Source organism: Atta colombica, unplaced genomic scaffold (assembly GCF_001594045.1).
Source record: "Atta colombica isolate Treedump-2 unplaced genomic scaffold, Acol1.0 scaffold13, whole genome shotgun sequence".
Lineage (NCBI taxonomy): Eukaryota > Metazoa > Arthropoda > Insecta > Hymenoptera > Formicidae > Atta > Atta colombica.
Window position 1 is genome coordinate 812198 of NW_017259217.1, and position 17409 is coordinate 829606.

A 17409-nucleotide genomic window follows, 5' to 3' on the forward strand; every position below is an offset into this window, starting at 1 on the left:
CCAATCCGAATGTAATTTTATTGCGGGTTCTCAAAAATTACAACCGATAGTAGAAACCAAGAGTGAATGAGAATACAGTATTATATAATTTTTAATTTTATCTATAGTTTCTCTCTCTCAAGATGGTTTCTTTGTTTGTTGATGTTTTTACAACATCACATCCGTCAATTTGTTGGTAACCCAAGTTTGGCAAGGAGAGACATATTAATTTTTGTATTTACTGAAGAGAATTCTAAAGAGTGTCGAAAAGTACAATTGATTACATCACTAATTATGAAATAAAGGCGTAATAAAATTCCTTATTTTATTACTTTGTATAGTGATTAACACGCCATACTCTCATTCGTCTTGTTGGTTTCTACTCAATATATAAAATATAGATATATGTGTATGTGAATGTGTGTGTGTGTGTGTGTGTGTGTGTGTGTGCGCGCGCGCGCGCATGCGTGGTATAAACAAAATTAAATTAAATTATATTTTTTTTATTCCAAATAAAGGATTGATTTATAAGATTAAATAAAATTAAATATCATTTTAATCTTCAATATGCTACAAAGTTATATTTTACTCTTATTTCAAACGGTACACAAGATTTTGATCCATAATAGATAATAAATCTGTATCTTTTTCTTCATATTTGAAATTGCTTAATTAAATCTGAAATAAGTGTTACATTATATGGTAAAAATATATTTATTATAATGTAAAAGTATATTTATATTTATATTACATCGATTTACAACGGGTATGTGTATTTATTACAGTATATTCAATTATAATCTATTTGCAGAAATGCTTTTCATGTCTACATTATGTATTCATATTTTGTCAAATATTTAAATTTACTTAATTTATTCTTTACAATTATTAATTTATAATAATCTGACGTCATTGTATGTTATAAAATAAAATTGTCTTATAATGAAAACTATTCTAAACAACCAAGATCTCTCAAATGTAGCAACATATCAGCTAATATCTTGGAAATTTTATTTCCGCCTAATTGTTTGTTTTGTTTTGCTCTTTCTTCGTTTTCAAATTCATTTATACATGTCAAATTTCCTTTTTTTAGATATCCCATTAATATTGGTAAATAAGAAGATGCAATAACGAAACCGAAGAGACCATCTCTTTTGTAATCATCCAGCAAAGCCTCGTATGAATATTTTTCGCTGTCCCAAATGTTTGCCTCTAAGAGATATTCCTTTAGTGCATCATGATAGGCTCGTATAATCTCGAAGAACTTATCTTTCCTTACTTCATTTGAGCAAGAGAGACAGAGATATGTGGAAAGATCAACGACGGGCGTTGTATATCTCAAAAATGCGAAATCGATCAGTATTGCTCGATATTGTCCATTGTTTTCCATCTTGAAAAGAATATTGTCCAATACAAAGTCACCATGACACAGCGTAGACAATGGCTCTCGCGATTCTACCGCCTTCATCATTACTTTATCAAACGCATTCGAGAGTAAGGCTTCTGTTTTATCACAAAAGGCTGTGTCATAACCCTGATTGCGGAGATATTCTACTGCTCGCGTCGCGGTCAAGTTGAGAAAGATTATACGATTTTCATTTATCATTCTGTCGTATTTAATTTCTTGAAGCTGTTCTACGATAGCGAAAAATTTTTCGCGTTGCAGTTCCTTCATTACATACCCTTTTCCGTGGAATCGTCCAATCTCGCGCATCGCTGCTAATGTGTATTCTAAAGGAGTGTTGTATTTACATGGATATGTACAAGAATAATATCCTTGTTCATTAACGTTCTCCAGAGCGATTATCGAATCAAAAGGCGGTCGTTCATCGATGTAAAAGCACTTCGCAAAATTTTCATTTGGTTGGGCATACATGCGATAAAATAAAATTTCGTTATGAAATTGAACGTCGCTGCGAATTGTCTGTCTAAGAAATTCTAACTGTGTTGATTTCTTTAGTATTATAGAAAATTCTTCATTATGATTCTTTGTCCTATTCTTAAACTTCACGCATATATTATAGACAGTTGACATAATATTGTCTGTTTGTTTGGATATCTCATACCGAGCTTCGTCGAAATTTTCTTTAAGATTCTCAATAATTTTTAATATAACTTCTTTATTCCATTTCTTAACGTCTTCAGTGTGAAACATTTTATTAGCAATAACGTAGTAATAACGTGTAAATTGTTATGCACGATTCTAAGAATCTATAAATGCAAGACACTCTATAGACGGGTTCGTTATCTTGAATATACTGAAACTCGTACCATATTGTCACTCTGGTAATATTCTCCAGAGAGATTATAAATGTAGCTAATTTTACTTTATAAAGATCGTAAATATAATGTCGGGGTCAAAATTTATAATACTGTGATAACAAAAGTTAGGGTACTAAAAATTTATAATACTGTGATAACAGTGATGTATCAACGTGAGATAGCAGTGTATGTAAGTAATTCACAATTATATCTAGAGAATCAATGACTATAATTGATTAAAATTATTGTATACAATATTTTTCTATACAATATACAACATACAATATTACATGTACAGCGATATACAACATCTGATATAATTTTGCGATATTTTCGAAAAATTCGACAAAATTATATAATATTATTATTATATGCTCAGCGATTAATTTTTAAAATATATTTTCCAATAAATCGTTTTTAAAATGTGTTAAAATAGGGCAATAAGATGCAATCAGATTATTATCTAATTTAAAAATTTTATTTCTAGTGTTATAAACGGTATTATTAAATATAATCAATATCATTATCTAATAGCTTATCTCTATTCTACTTTTAAGTGAGTTTAGAAAATGATAAAATACTTTAAAATAAGAGACTAATGTCTTTTATATGCTTCACTCTGAAGGATTAAACGGTTCATCTCTGTCTTTTTTCTTTGGCGTTCGAATAGATGTAAAAAAAAAACGGGGTCACGAAAGATGCTTTCGCGAACAATACGCGGCCACTCGAAGAAAGCTGGAAGAAGTAGATGAAATACGGAATCGTGCGAAGAGTAACGAATGATTGTAGAAACTGAATGACTCAATATAAAAGAACGTGAATCTTTTTGATTCGTAACATGAGATTAACGAAGAATATAATGGAAGCGTGACAAATTTAGCGAATATTTAATATTTTATAATGTTAGCAACATTTATAATGTTAGCAATATTTTTAAAGAACTATTGTTATTTACGAATTTTGAAAAATCAATTCTCTTATTTTATTATATTTATATAACTAAATTCTTTAAAAATATTTCATATATTGTTCCTTGAAAAGATTTTATAAAAATTACATCACTCATAAATATAAATGCAAAATAATGTATATTAAGATCTGATAGACTGTGATCTTTCTAATTGTACACAGTTATTGTAATGATAATAGATATGTATCTATTATCGCTGAAACGATGGATTATAATTAATTTAATGTTAATAATAAAATTATATCTTTTTAAGCAAAAAATGTTGTATTTCTTTTATCTTTTTAAAGTTAGATATTTTTTTGAAAGAAAGATTTTTTGTTACACAATTTTAAATAAAACAGCTATTTTAGTATTTAATATCTCTAACATATCCATTAAATCTATTGATTTATTTATTAAGTATATTTTTACTTATACAGAAAATGTGTATTTAATATTTCATATTTAATATGCACGTAATTGAATCAAACATTTATATAATACATTAGACTAACTCCTATAGTTCATATATAAGTATTATCTTATGTAAAAGTAATGCGTGGAGTGGATTTGCTGTATAGGAACATTAAGTAAAAAAGAGGCATCACAGAATCAAATAACCAGTTTCTTTGTAATTAGTACTGTATGTAAAAATATATAAGATGTCATTGTATTCTGCGCATGTCACACATAATTCTAGGCAGCAGTTAAAGAGACATAGTTAACAATCGCAGAAATACAAATGCTATGAACTGAAAATACTCATCTTTTTTAACTCATACTTTATAATTATTGATTGATGATAATCTACGCATCTCGGAATAAACGCATTGTTATTAAAAATATGTTAAACAATCAAGATCCATCAAATGTAATAACATGTCAGCTAATATCTTGGATATTTCGTTTCCGCCGGATTACTTCAACACATTCCCATAATCTACGAATCTCATGTATGCTAATTGTTTAGAATCTATAATGTAATACGCTCTTACTACCGGTAAGAAGAAGGATGCGATAAAGAGATCAAAGAGACCACCTCTTCTGTAATCGTCCAGCAAGGTCTTATACGAGTATTTCTCGATATTCGAAACGCCAACCTCTAGAAGATATTTTTTCAATGCATTGTGATAGACTCGCATTATTTTGAAGAATTTGTCTTTTATCATTTCATTCGAGCAGCACAGACAAATATACGTGGAAAGATCAATGATGGGAGTCGAGTATTTACAAAACGCGAAATCGATTAGTATTGCGTCATGTTTACCGTTTTCTGTCTTGAAGAGAATATTGCTCGATGTAAAATCGCCATGACACAACGTGGACAATGGCTCTCGCGACTCTACTATTTTCATCATTACTTTGTCAAACACTTGCGAGAGTAAAGCTTCCATTTTATCGCAGGTTACATCGTGACCATGATTGCGAAGATATTCCACTGCTCGTGTTGCGATTAAATTGATGAAATTCTTCCATTCATACTTCTCATCGTATCTAATTTCTTGAATTTGTTTCATAATATCGAAGAACTTTTCGCATTGCAGCTCCTTCATGATATATCCTTTACCGTGGAATCATCCCATCTCACGAAATGCCCGCTAATGTATATTTCAGAGGAATGTCATACATGTATGGACAAAGACAGTATCCTCATTTGCTGATGTTTTCCAAGGCGATCACCAAATCAGAGGACGGTTGTTCATTGGCATAGAAGCATTTTGCAAAATGTTCATCGGGCTGAATCATCCGATAAAACAGTATCTCATTATGGAACTGATAATCAGTATGAGTCAGCACTCTACTTCCTTCATTCTGCATTGGTCTTTTCAATATTATAGAAAATTTCTCACTGTGATCGTTCTTATTTTTAAACTTTACATTTAGATAGTACTGTATAGATTACACAGTTAGTGAACCGCAAACTTCATATTGAGCTTCATCAATGTTTGATCCAAGATTCTCAATAATTGTTATTGTTATCTCTTTTATCTATTTGTCTTCAACAAGCGACATTTTATTCATACTACATTGATCTACTATATTGATGAGAACTATTTTGATCGATTTTAAGTGCCAAAACAAAGCAATATTGAATGAAGTACATTCGTGAATTGCCCAAATTGCCACGATACTATGGCATAATATTTGCTTTTTTAACATTTGTCTTGTGTATACGTAAGATATATCCAATAAAATGATACGAAGAATGGAAGACTTTATAATAAAGACCAATTCAAGCACTTAATTCCTTGATACAAGGAAAAATTTAAGATTTGTTTGTAAAAGAAAGAATGAATGTAAATTATTGAAGCAAATGATAAAAGAAAAGTAATTAAAATTGTGAAATTGTTAGCTTTTATAAAACTATTCTTTTCTGTAGAGATAGGTTCATAACAGAAAATTTTATTGCCTGTAAAAGCAAGTAAATACATTTTTTCTCTGAGCTGGAGCGTTTAATCTACGAGACTCATTATCAGCGCTTCTTTTATTTAGTTTTTGGCATAGAATTAAAAAACAGCGTTTTCTCTTAGTATTAGTGCATTCTTTCCTTCTCTATGCAATTTGATTGAATTATTTAAAAAATAAATATTAAAAAAATAATTCTCGATCGGTACCCTAAGGAGACATTTTCTTACAGATACTTGTAATTTTTTCTTAATTCTTTATCCAATATGCCATAAAATTGGAGTCATTTATAATTTAATAGCTAGAGCAGTTATTATCGGAGCCTTCTTTTTACCCAAAAAAAATCTAAAAAGTTGAGAATGGTTATTCTTTAAATATTATTTTTAATAGAATTAATTATAAAAACTTTATTTAATGGAAAGTTATTCTCTAAGTTCTCTAAATCAGCGGATAATCACTGATATCAGTGTCAAGTATGTCACTGGTAATTAGTGAATAAAATGTAAGATCGCTAATCTATCTAATCTTTATTATATAATCTAACTAATCTTGTTTTAATGTTTAAATTCAGTGAATGTAGTATTAGAAGATTGAAATTAATATGCAAATATCAGTATTTTAATTAGATAATGCTCCAACATTCTCCTTTTTTAATTTTATTAATTATCTAGTGCCAAGTATGCCACTAGATAATTAGTGACTATGATCTATTGATTCAGATTTAGAGAGTAGATACATCTAAGGAGAGAAATTATGACTTATTAAAGAAGAAAAATCTGAGAAACGTTTCATTATGTTTCTATATTAAAAATATCTCGGAAAGAGCGGCAGCAGTGACAAATAAATTAGAATAGATAGGATTTAGAGTTATCAATAAATTTAATAAGATAATAAAAGCACAATAAGGATGATAGCTAGTAACGAAAACTAATATTTATATAAAATTCCGTGCAATGACTGTAATACTTCATATGTAGGACAGACTAAAAGAAAATTGGGAACGAAATTTAAAGAACATAGTGGCAATATAAAGTCAAATCCTTCAAAGCATAATTATATCAGAACGCATTACAAAACTTAATCATTTTTTTAATTGGGACGATGCATGTACATTAAATTCGAAAAATAATTTCCAAAAAAAGGACGATTTCTGAAATAATCCACATAAAAGAACAGAATAAATAAAGATATGAAAATAAAATAGATATAAACAAAGATATGGAATTATTAAATAATGCTTATTTTGATATTCTCAGTGAACTTTCTAATTATGGACGCCAAAATTAATGTATATTCTTTATTGACAACTTTGTATCGATTTATATTCATAATTGATAATATTCAAATGAGTCGAAACGTGAGTCGAAATGTATGTAATTATATTCTTACATGGTATATTTTTATCAGGATCGAACCTGGAACTTCTGGTATGACAGACCAGTTGGCTGGCATGACAGCGCTACTTGCTATGCCACGTACCATATGTGTGCTCTTTATGTAATTTATATTACTGAACTTGAAGTATCAAATTAACTTGAACTATTTTTAACTCGTGATGAATAGTCAATATAGATGAAATTAAAATAGGGGGGGGGGGGGGTTAGGGGTGATATAAATTAACTATCACCCTTAATCACCCCCCCTATTTTAATTTCATCTATATTGACTATTCATCACGAGTTAAAAGTAGTTCAAGTTAATTTGATACTTCAAGTTCAGTAATATAAATTACATAATTTATATCTAATTTGTCACATACCGCTGATAAAGTGTCCTGTATTACCCGAAACATTCGGTATTATCAATTTGGATTTATGTTGAATAAATTAGATTTTTAATATTGTACATAGATTTTGCTCATTTAAATTATTGGCCTTTATTTATCACTTTATTGTTTGTCACTATGAACTTGTTTTTATTATTGTTATTAAAAAATAAATTTATTTAAAGCTGTAGGTTATGTAAAATTTATTTTTTACGTGAATTACAAGAACATTGAAATGAAAGCGAATAAAGTGTAAAATATTTTGTTTAATAAATTGAAAGAGCTACCTGTTAATTAGTCTATTGTTATCATTAATAGTATGATAAAGATAAGGAGAGGGGGAGATCGCCCTGGTGCTGTCGCCATAACTCAGAAATCCCATGTTATATTCATACTATATTTTTAAGTTCTGTTGTAAAAAATTTGCTATCCGTAATGAACTGGAATTTTTTGAATGTGTATTTCGATTTTTTCTGCGGACAATGCGTTTTATTCAATTCACGATATTCGAATACACAAAGCTTCTTCGACGCTGGTGTTGCTCAACCGCTTCCGTTCATTGCCAATGAATTGACAATGAATGCTAAAATGCTCTATATACTAAATGTTTTATCAATCAAGTCACCAACTCTATCACAAGTAGCCAATAATTTTTTATTGTGTTCCGGTTAAACTCGGATATTCGCTAAAGTCATTAGATTTATAAAGTATAATACTGCAATTGATTTCTGAAATGTTGCGTCAATATGACGGAAATGCATAGTATACAGTTTCAAGCATGATTGGTGGATGATTAGTGGATCATTTAAATTGTATTTACGTTTCTTCGTGCACTTTTATGTACTTCTACAACAAATAAATCCATATTAAACTAAATAATAAATAAATTAAGCATTCATATATATTGTTATAAATAAACTAATTACAATTAAAAAAACATTTATTTATACTTGAAGGCTTCATTTTCCCAAATAAAGTATATATATATATATATATATACAAATGCATAAATTTGAAATGGCCGCGTCAAAATGAAGGCGAGTTTGCAGTACTTTATAAATCTAGTGACTTTAATATTTGCTTAGCAATTCTGACATATCCCGATTTACCTTTGAAAGGTTACATTCAAAACTTATATTGCTTCTATAAAGAATAATTATTAGCGCCAAACTAAAAATACATAAATAAAATAGACTCAATAGAAGGAATGAAATATTATGGTAAGTACAAATATGCAATAAATCAAATAAAGATAAGTATGCAAAATGTTATCAAATTTATTATGCAGCGCATTAATTCCCTACTCATTATAGTTAGTTCTTCCGAATTGCATAGGGCACAGAACTTTCGAACTTACTCCTTTTGTAAAGACCATTAGCTGTTTTTTCAATGCTAGCTTCAGCTGTTAGAAGATCGCACCGCGCATTGCGCATCGACATGTCGTTATATATACAATACCACAGCAATATTTCATGCAATCTATGCAAATTCGTCGTGATAAAGCGTCTAAGTCTAATTTTAAGACATTATTATTATTGACATTATTTATTTGTGCAAACTATGTGTTTGTGGATTATTATTTCGTAAGTATAGGTTACAAAATTTTCATATCAAACAAATGTTGTGACGACTTGACAGCTTGAGACGCCATGTTAAGAAATAGTAAAAAATATATCAATTTCGAAATTTTTTATTGTTCTTGGCATAAACTCCACCTCATAGATACTTTAATTTTGGTAAAGGATTTTTAAATTTATGAAAGAGAAAAAAATATTTGTTATACAAAAATTACACGATTTAGTCGGTAATACAGACGGCTTTAGGATCCCCTTAAAGGAATGCTGGAGTGATCAAATTGTCGCGACATTGCAGATTGATATAAATTTCCGAATTTACGGAACGGAATCAAAAATTCTTTTACAGGATGAAAGTAGATGCAAAATTAGAAGGTGCTGCAGTGAACTTCATACTATAAAAAAAAAAGTTAAAAATTTACATTTTTTTTAACTTGTAGAGTTTTATAGATCTTATGGACAAAACGATAATTCAGCACCCAGCATTTTACGTACGCAAATAATACTGAATTTATGAATCTAAGATTAAAAGCTTAAAAAAAAAAGATTTATATCGATCTGTAAATTACGTGTATACGAATGCTGAATAAAGATTTGGAATGGTAAACAAAGCAGTAATTGTGTTTTTGGTAGTAGGTGTTCGATATTGTAAGAGATGATGTTGCAATATATTATGTAAATAATATGTTATATAAATAAGAACAAATGTGTGTTTGAGTGAGAAAGAACGATAATATAAGAATGAAATCACTATTATCGATTTTTTTTATTTAAAATTAAAAAATCTGTACTGTCGACATCGATCAAATTTAGTCGCGTCATTCCAACATCCCCTTAAATTGCAAATTTATTCGAGCACTATATTCTTAAATAGAATGACAAAAATAACAGCCATAGTTCACTCGCTTCGTAATGTCCTATCTCCCCAGCAGAAGGCCCACTTCCGCAATTCTAGAGATACTAATAAGAGATGGCATAAATGATATAATTTTGATTGATTGGATACGTAATGGCGTAGCCAATTTGTGATGACTAAGATGCGAAAGAAAGAGAAACAGAAATAAAAGCAAATGTGCATTACATTACATTTATAAATATTAATATCACTGCAAAATGTCTAAATGACTATATGTATAAATCATAAAGATAGGATTATAAATTAGTATAAATAAACGATATAAACATATAATTAATATTAATATAATCAGAAATATAAATACATATACTTATGGCAAAATTAAATAATTATTGAATCTAATGGAAAACGCTTTATATACTTCCTCGCTTCTGTTCTTGTATCCAAAATACAACCTGTCATTTTCATAACATTATACTATTTATTATGATAGAATTGTAGTCATAACATTTTATTCTCGTCTATTTTACATATCAGATAATTATTTTTTCTTTAATAATATTCAATTTTGCAAATTTTATTAATGTTGTTAACAAATTAAGCAGAATATTTGGCAATAATCAAATATTAATATAATCAAATTATTAAATTGCTTATCAATTTAATTTGCGATATTACTATAGTTTAATTACATTTATAAGTCCGAAAAATCATTTCGAAGCGCAGTTTGAGTGACTACATATTTAGCATATAAATTCAAGAAATTATTTAAAGCATCTAAGATCCAGTTTCAACTATTATAGGCATTAAACTCTTATTTGTTACATATTCACATACAGTCTTAATAAATCATTTATTGTTAATATAATATTCTTATTGTATTTCATATACATGTCAGTTAACAGCTAACATTTAATGCAGGATCTATAATAGGAATCGTAGATGGTCGCGGAATCTTAAGTTGTAAGAAATTGATCACAACCAAATATAAGAAGAATAATTAGTTATGAGTGATCAATTTTCTGAACTAAAAATTTCGCGACCGTCTATGACTCCTATTGTAGACCCCGCATAAGCCATGTGTAGGTTCGCCATTTTCTATTCAATTAAAATCTATACCTCTTAATATAATGTCTCTATGCAATTCGCAATGTTATCGGTAATCGTATAAGACGCGCGCAGATTATGATCGATCATTTGTCTCCGTCGTAGATGCTATTTAATCGTCTCCCTGGTCTATTATAGAGAGTCTATATATATAGACCATCGTTCCAATCTCCAATGCTTCCAATTTCCTTTTTTGAGTCGTGATACATTTAACGCGCATTTGCAATTGATGGAAATATTTTTTTTTTCAATGCTTCCAATATCCAGAATTGCTTGATTTTTTTTGTTGATATTGTCAACTAGATAGAGTGTTACTAGATGCATCTATCCAGTTTCTCTATACCAGTTTGTAAGTCTTCGATCAAGAAATGGGCAGGTGATAAAGTCATTAAATTGTCGGAGATAAGAAAATAAGAGAATCGAGAATTTAACATTGACTCGATTTCAGCTAATAGCGTGCTGAATTCTTTGTATGTTAAAATGAAGTTTCGCGTGACAGTATATAAATGTCTTTTGGCGGCTTTAATTGCTGCCTCCCACAGTTCTCTAAAATTGAGAGATCTGGGAGAAATGAATTTCCAGTCTATCCCTATTGTGAAGTAGTGCTAATTTACAATTAGTCTTGATTTCCTCTATTTCTGCACAAATTGATAAATGTTCTTCAATTCTTTCACTGCTCTCACGAAGTTCGTTGGATTGTCGGAATACATAGTTGACATAGATACATAGTCGGAATATACAGTCCTCTTCTAGCGAATCTTAATGTTGCAAAAACATTTCTGTCGTTAAATCTTTGATTTTAGATGCCTTAAATTGTACCAAAGCAAACAAAAGGCAATATATCTTTTAACTATAGTTACTGTACTTTTTCTTTTACCTTCATGAAGTTATAAGATCACATAGTCTACTCCTACTAATTTTAAATGGTCTTACAAACCTTCTCAAACAATCTTTAGGTAAATCTGCCATTACTGAGGTTTTGGTCAGCCATCGTGCTGTTAGTGTGGTCCATACTATCACAAACTATTACCCATCAAATCTTCTTCTGTGGTACTCCTTGATCTGCCAGGTTACTATCTGGCAATACATGACATCATTTTTTGTCAGAAGTAAACCTTTGAATATCTGCTATCTTATTGATAACGTAGGTTTTTAATTTGTGAGAGTAAATATTGATCCAGCTTAAAATCATGTTGAATTTGTCTAGAAAATTACACTACTAATTTGTTCAGACACTTTCTCCATGCTTTGATACCTTGCCGCTAGATACCGCGTTTAATTTTAGACAAAGTAGCATAATGATTTTAAGGAAGCTACTCTGGATCTTGACATCAAGCACATAGACACACGTCCTGACCTGATTCAATATAAGCACACGTGCCATAGGCTCTTTTTGAGGCATCAAAAGGAAAGTATGTAGCTCTAGAATAGAATAGAATACAAATTGTTGTCTGGGTTAATATTGCGAGGCACTGACAAAAGTTGCGTTCAAAAAGTCCATAATATTTTGTCCAATATTCTAGTAAGTAATACGGTAAGTCTTCATCTCAAACTAATTATTCTTTCCAAAATTGTTGCATTAATTGCTTAGCTATCATTAATATAGGCCCGAGTTCTAAAGGATTAAATATTTTTGAATAAGTGATGACCTGTCTCTTTGTTGCAGCTCCATTTAATTGAATTTTGTACTGTAAACGATCTTGTTCCGAGTTCCAAAGTAATCCGAGAATTCTTAATGTCTCATGCACATAAAAAAGCTTCTCTTTCTTATCTATCCATAATGTTTGTTTATCGTTTCTTTCTTTTTTATTTACGAAGATGAAATCCTCCGCTTTAAAGCAACTCTATTCTTGCTGTAGTAAACAATCTTTCTTCTCCAATGTGCGTTCCTGTGAATAAATATTTCACATAAAAATTATGTAATTTTTCTATTGCGGTGATATTTACTCTTTTCTTGAATTGCTAATTCCTTTAAATATTTGACCGTCAAGAAAAGCGCTGAAGCAATTTCATATATGTTAAAATGTTCAATCAATATATTTGAATATTCTAATCACTATGGAGTCTTCATAATATCCTTTGTAAATCTCTAGCTGAATCTCTTACGAACGTGCCATCTTCAGTGATCAGTGGTCATTGATGGATTCTGAATTTTATTAATAGCTCAAACAACATATCCTGTAAAATAGACCTACTAACAATTCAATGATACTTCTGATTCAGAAAAGACGAATGCATCGAATACTACTCTTTTCTGGTCCTTTCTTTATAATGGGATGATGCGGCAAATAAATATTCTCGGAGTCCATCTTCCTCGATTAATGATATGTGCGTAAGAGCCTTATACTGCTCCATAAATTTGATATATTCTTGTTTCAGTTCAGGCTGCTGCGCAAATCGACCTTCCAATGCATAGAATCTCTTCATCTATCTTATATCACGAAGCTGTGAGTATGATATATTTTTTTTGTGGCAATCCAAGGATAAACCTGCTTTCGGAATTTCATTATATGGTTGCTTGGAAATATTCTTCACATTTCTGATATTCAGGTGAATAATACTTTTAACAATTAAATATAAACAAAGGCCAGTGATGAAGCAAATATAAATCACAAACAAATTAGATAATTATCTACAAATCAGCAAAAATAAAATGTACGTTTTGGGACTATCGATTCTTTTTCAGTTAACATAATCAAATAATTGTGTACAATAATAAAATTTTATATTAATCGGAAACGCTGACGTAATAAAATGATGGATCATTACAATAGACAAGTAATCAATAAAATTTAACAATACATATTAAAATTTTCTTACATGTTGAAGTAAAGTAAAATATATGTCTCCGCATGTAACAATGAATGCTTAATTTATGAATATGCAGATAGGTCATTAATCCATCATTGTTTAGCGAAAGTCAATATCTCAAGTTAAAGTAGTTTGTGTAAATATTAATGTATGTGTTTTGCAAATCAAAATAATTCTATGTCAAATTTAAATAAAATTAAATAAATTAAAATTGAAAACTTAAATAATATTTCTGTTCAGTAATCTCTTTTGATTGCTAACAACGAATTAAATTAACAATTAGAATTTTTCTAATTGTTAATTTAATTCGTCGTTGGTCAGAACATTGTATATCATCTGATCGTATTCTTGCAAGTTTGCAACTTGCTCTCTTAAAGTCCAACTCAACGATGTTTTTTATATTCTCTGCTCAGATTATACTCAGTTCACGTACTCGTCTTTTAATATTTAGCGACTCTTACTAATAAATTGATGTTTCCAAGTCTATGGAATTCCTCATCGGCTAGCTTTAAACAATAATAGATATATTCAATCTTGATGCATTAATTCTTTGAGATATCCATTTTGTAATTTTAGGCAATATTAAACATTTTAATTTAAATTTGGCTTTATTGTGTAGCGATTGTATTTCTAAAACAACTGCTTGGCTAACGCGTGTCTTATTTTGATTTATTCCAATAGATTGGAATATTTACCGATTTACAAATTAAAGGCAACTTACATATCTACTAATGCACGCGTAATTAAATTGAACTAAAGGTAAATATTGAAAACAACATGATTGAATATAATAGGGCAATAGGAGTCAAGCACGATAATTCTTGTACAAACCAATACGGTTAACAAAACAACTTCATTAATAATTAATCCGCTTATATGTTTTGACTCACTTTTGACTGTGCTCAGAGACAATATGATGTTGTAATTATAAAAAATTTTTTTATAAATTAATTCATTTCAGTGAAACCATTTCCATCTATTAACAGAAACTATAATATAAAAACGAACTCTAATAACAATCTAAAATGTATTAAAATTATTAAAAAGTAAATTTGTTGGAAGCAAAAATGATTTATTGTAAAATAATAGAAGGTAGCTCATTAAAATCAAAATTTACCAAACACTCAAATTCTATGGTTTAATTAAAAATCAGTCTTTGATCATTCAGCGAATCAGTGTCAATTATGTTGAAATTAATGAATACTTTTAATACACCTAAAACGTTAATCGTAAAGAAAAAGAAAAAAAAAGGGAAAAAACTCTGATATTAATTATAATCCAGACCGACATCAAAACCAAAACTGAATCTTTAATAATTTAATTTTAATATAACAAAGAATGTACACTGATTAGCTGGCAATAACAACGCTCCGATATTTATAGTCCATTTACAATTGGAAAGTAGGCCTTGGGAAGGAGCCCCTCCAAGTCTGTCTGCAGGTTAAGGTCACGTGTCTGTCTCTTGATGTGTAACATCTCTGATACCAATCTCTTTCTGTACTAGGATTCTTCATCCAAAATTGCAATATTTTCCCAATCGAACTCGTGGTCCTCTTCCAATCAGTGGTCAGTTATGATCAAATATGTGGTTGTGTTCCACCGAATATGATTCCTGTGCTCAGCTATTCTTGTCTTCAGCTGTCTTTCTGTTTGTCTCACGTAGCTCACATCGCAATCTTTGCAACAGATCTTGTACACCATATTAGATTTCTTTTCAGGAAGGAGATCCTTATATATCTTGATTCGGAAGGAGATCCTTATATATCTTGATTCTCGCAACTTATTAACACTATAAAATGATATTCTAATATTCTCCCCGTTTAATTTATTGAATTTCTCGGAAAACATTGAAATGTAAACCATGAAAGTCCCATGTTTTCGATATTATCATTATCTAGTTTCTTTCTCTTAAAGTTAATAATGTTTTTCAATTGTTTCTTAATACTATCAAAAATGTATTCTAATGGATTCAGTTACGTATTCTAATGTATTCTAATTCTATGAATTATAATTCTATGAATTAAGTTACGTATTAACTTAACAAAAAGTGCTTTGCGCGTTAGATTTATTAAATACTGTAACGCAAATAATATCCTACAATCTCACTTGTATCGTTTGTATATTGATTTGGAGTTTTTCAGTTATAATTCATCAAAAAGATTCGATCATTTATAGATATATTAGATGTGTCAGTTTGTTAATAATGTTCTGAAATTGGAATTAAATGATATCTATAGAGAAATAGACTTTATTCGTACACAATTGTTTCGACTCACACACGATATATTCTGATGCTTACCTAACATCTATAATTCCTTTTTTAGTAGACAAGAGAAATTCTCCTATTTCCTTTATGTACGTGAAAAAAGTAGAATTGATTCTAAATAACTAATTGTTAAAACAAAAGAAGGAATTGTTAAAAAATTGTTTTAAAGATATCAAACTTATTTGTTGTTATCAGAAAATGAAGACTGATAGGGATGTTAAACCTTGTAGTAATAAGAAATTAAAAAATGATTATTCATTGTCTTTCAGATAGCTCAATTCTAACACGACAGTTAATGAAATATATATTGAACCCCAGGCCTTTTTTTTATCGATTCCTTCTTCATCATTCCTTTCCACCAGGAAGAAATGGGTGGTTCGTGAATCTGTCATCCGTCTCTATATTTCAAAATATACAAAGTTTTCTTTACCTGGGAGAGAATTTTGCTTTGCCGTCTAGAAATAAATTGCAGCTTTGGTTTTATTAAGTGTATTGAAAATAGTAAATATAAATTATTTATCGATAAGCGGATCTCGGTTTTCAATCATTCCCTTCCCATATTGAACAGTTTCGTGTTGTCTCCTATACAACGTAATGAAGTGGATAGAAAATTATTCGATTTAGCTAAAGAAACTAAGATTTTTATAAAGAAATGAATAATTGTGCCATTTTTACTCGGGCTGATAGGGGCAATGTTATCGTAGTTTTGGATGGTAAAACGTATGTATCAAAAGTGACTGAGATGCTCCAGGATACAGAGACATATGAAGTTAAGAGAGATCTCAAAAAAAGAGTTATTATAAGTTTGCGGGGAATGCTTGTGAAATGGAGGGATACGGATTATATATCCAATTCAAAATACAGGATGTTGCTTTGCAATGATGGAATATTTCCGAGAACCTATGCCTTGTCAAAGATATATAAACAGAATTGCCCTTTTCGTTTGAGTAGTTTCCTCATGAATAATCCTCTTTATCAGTTAGCGGTTTTTCTATACAGCATAATTTTAAAAAATATCCCTAAAGCAGACAGTCATATAGAGAATAGTTTTCAAATTGTTGAGAAGCTTAAGTTTGGCTCTCATTTGAATAACGAACATACCGTGATTTCATTGGATGTGGTTAGTTTTTTTACTAACGTCTTTTTACTAACTAATAATCGATTAACTATGCAATTGATTGTATTAATGATTATTAGCAGTATATTTCTAGCAATTGTTGTTTATCGAAAGACGAATTTATTAAAGCTATTGAATTTGTTTTAAGCTCCACGTTTTTCACTTTTAACAATGTTATATATAAGCAAAATTATGGCAGTCCCCTTTCCATTATCTTCCGTCGTTGCTGATCTGATCATGCAAAATTTGCAAAGTAGAGTCTTGTCTTTGATTCGATCACCGCTATTCTTTTATTATAGATATATATTATATATATT

At 29.6% G+C, this 17409-nt stretch overlaps 2 protein-coding genes across 5 annotated transcripts in view; one reads left to right on the forward strand and one right to left on the reverse strand.

Moving 5' to 3' along the window:
* Positions 1 to 17409, forward strand: part of LOC108684293 (tyrosine-protein phosphatase Lar-like) — a 320687-nt gene that overhangs the window by 148336 nt on the left and 154942 nt on the right. The gene's annotated exons all lie outside the window — the stretch shown is intronic.
* Positions 929 to 2134, reverse strand: LOC108684291. Its single transcript, XM_018188537.1, has one exon. The coding sequence runs from the start codon at positions 2132 to 2134 to the stop codon at positions 929 to 931; it is 1206 nt and encodes a 401-aa protein (XP_018044026.1).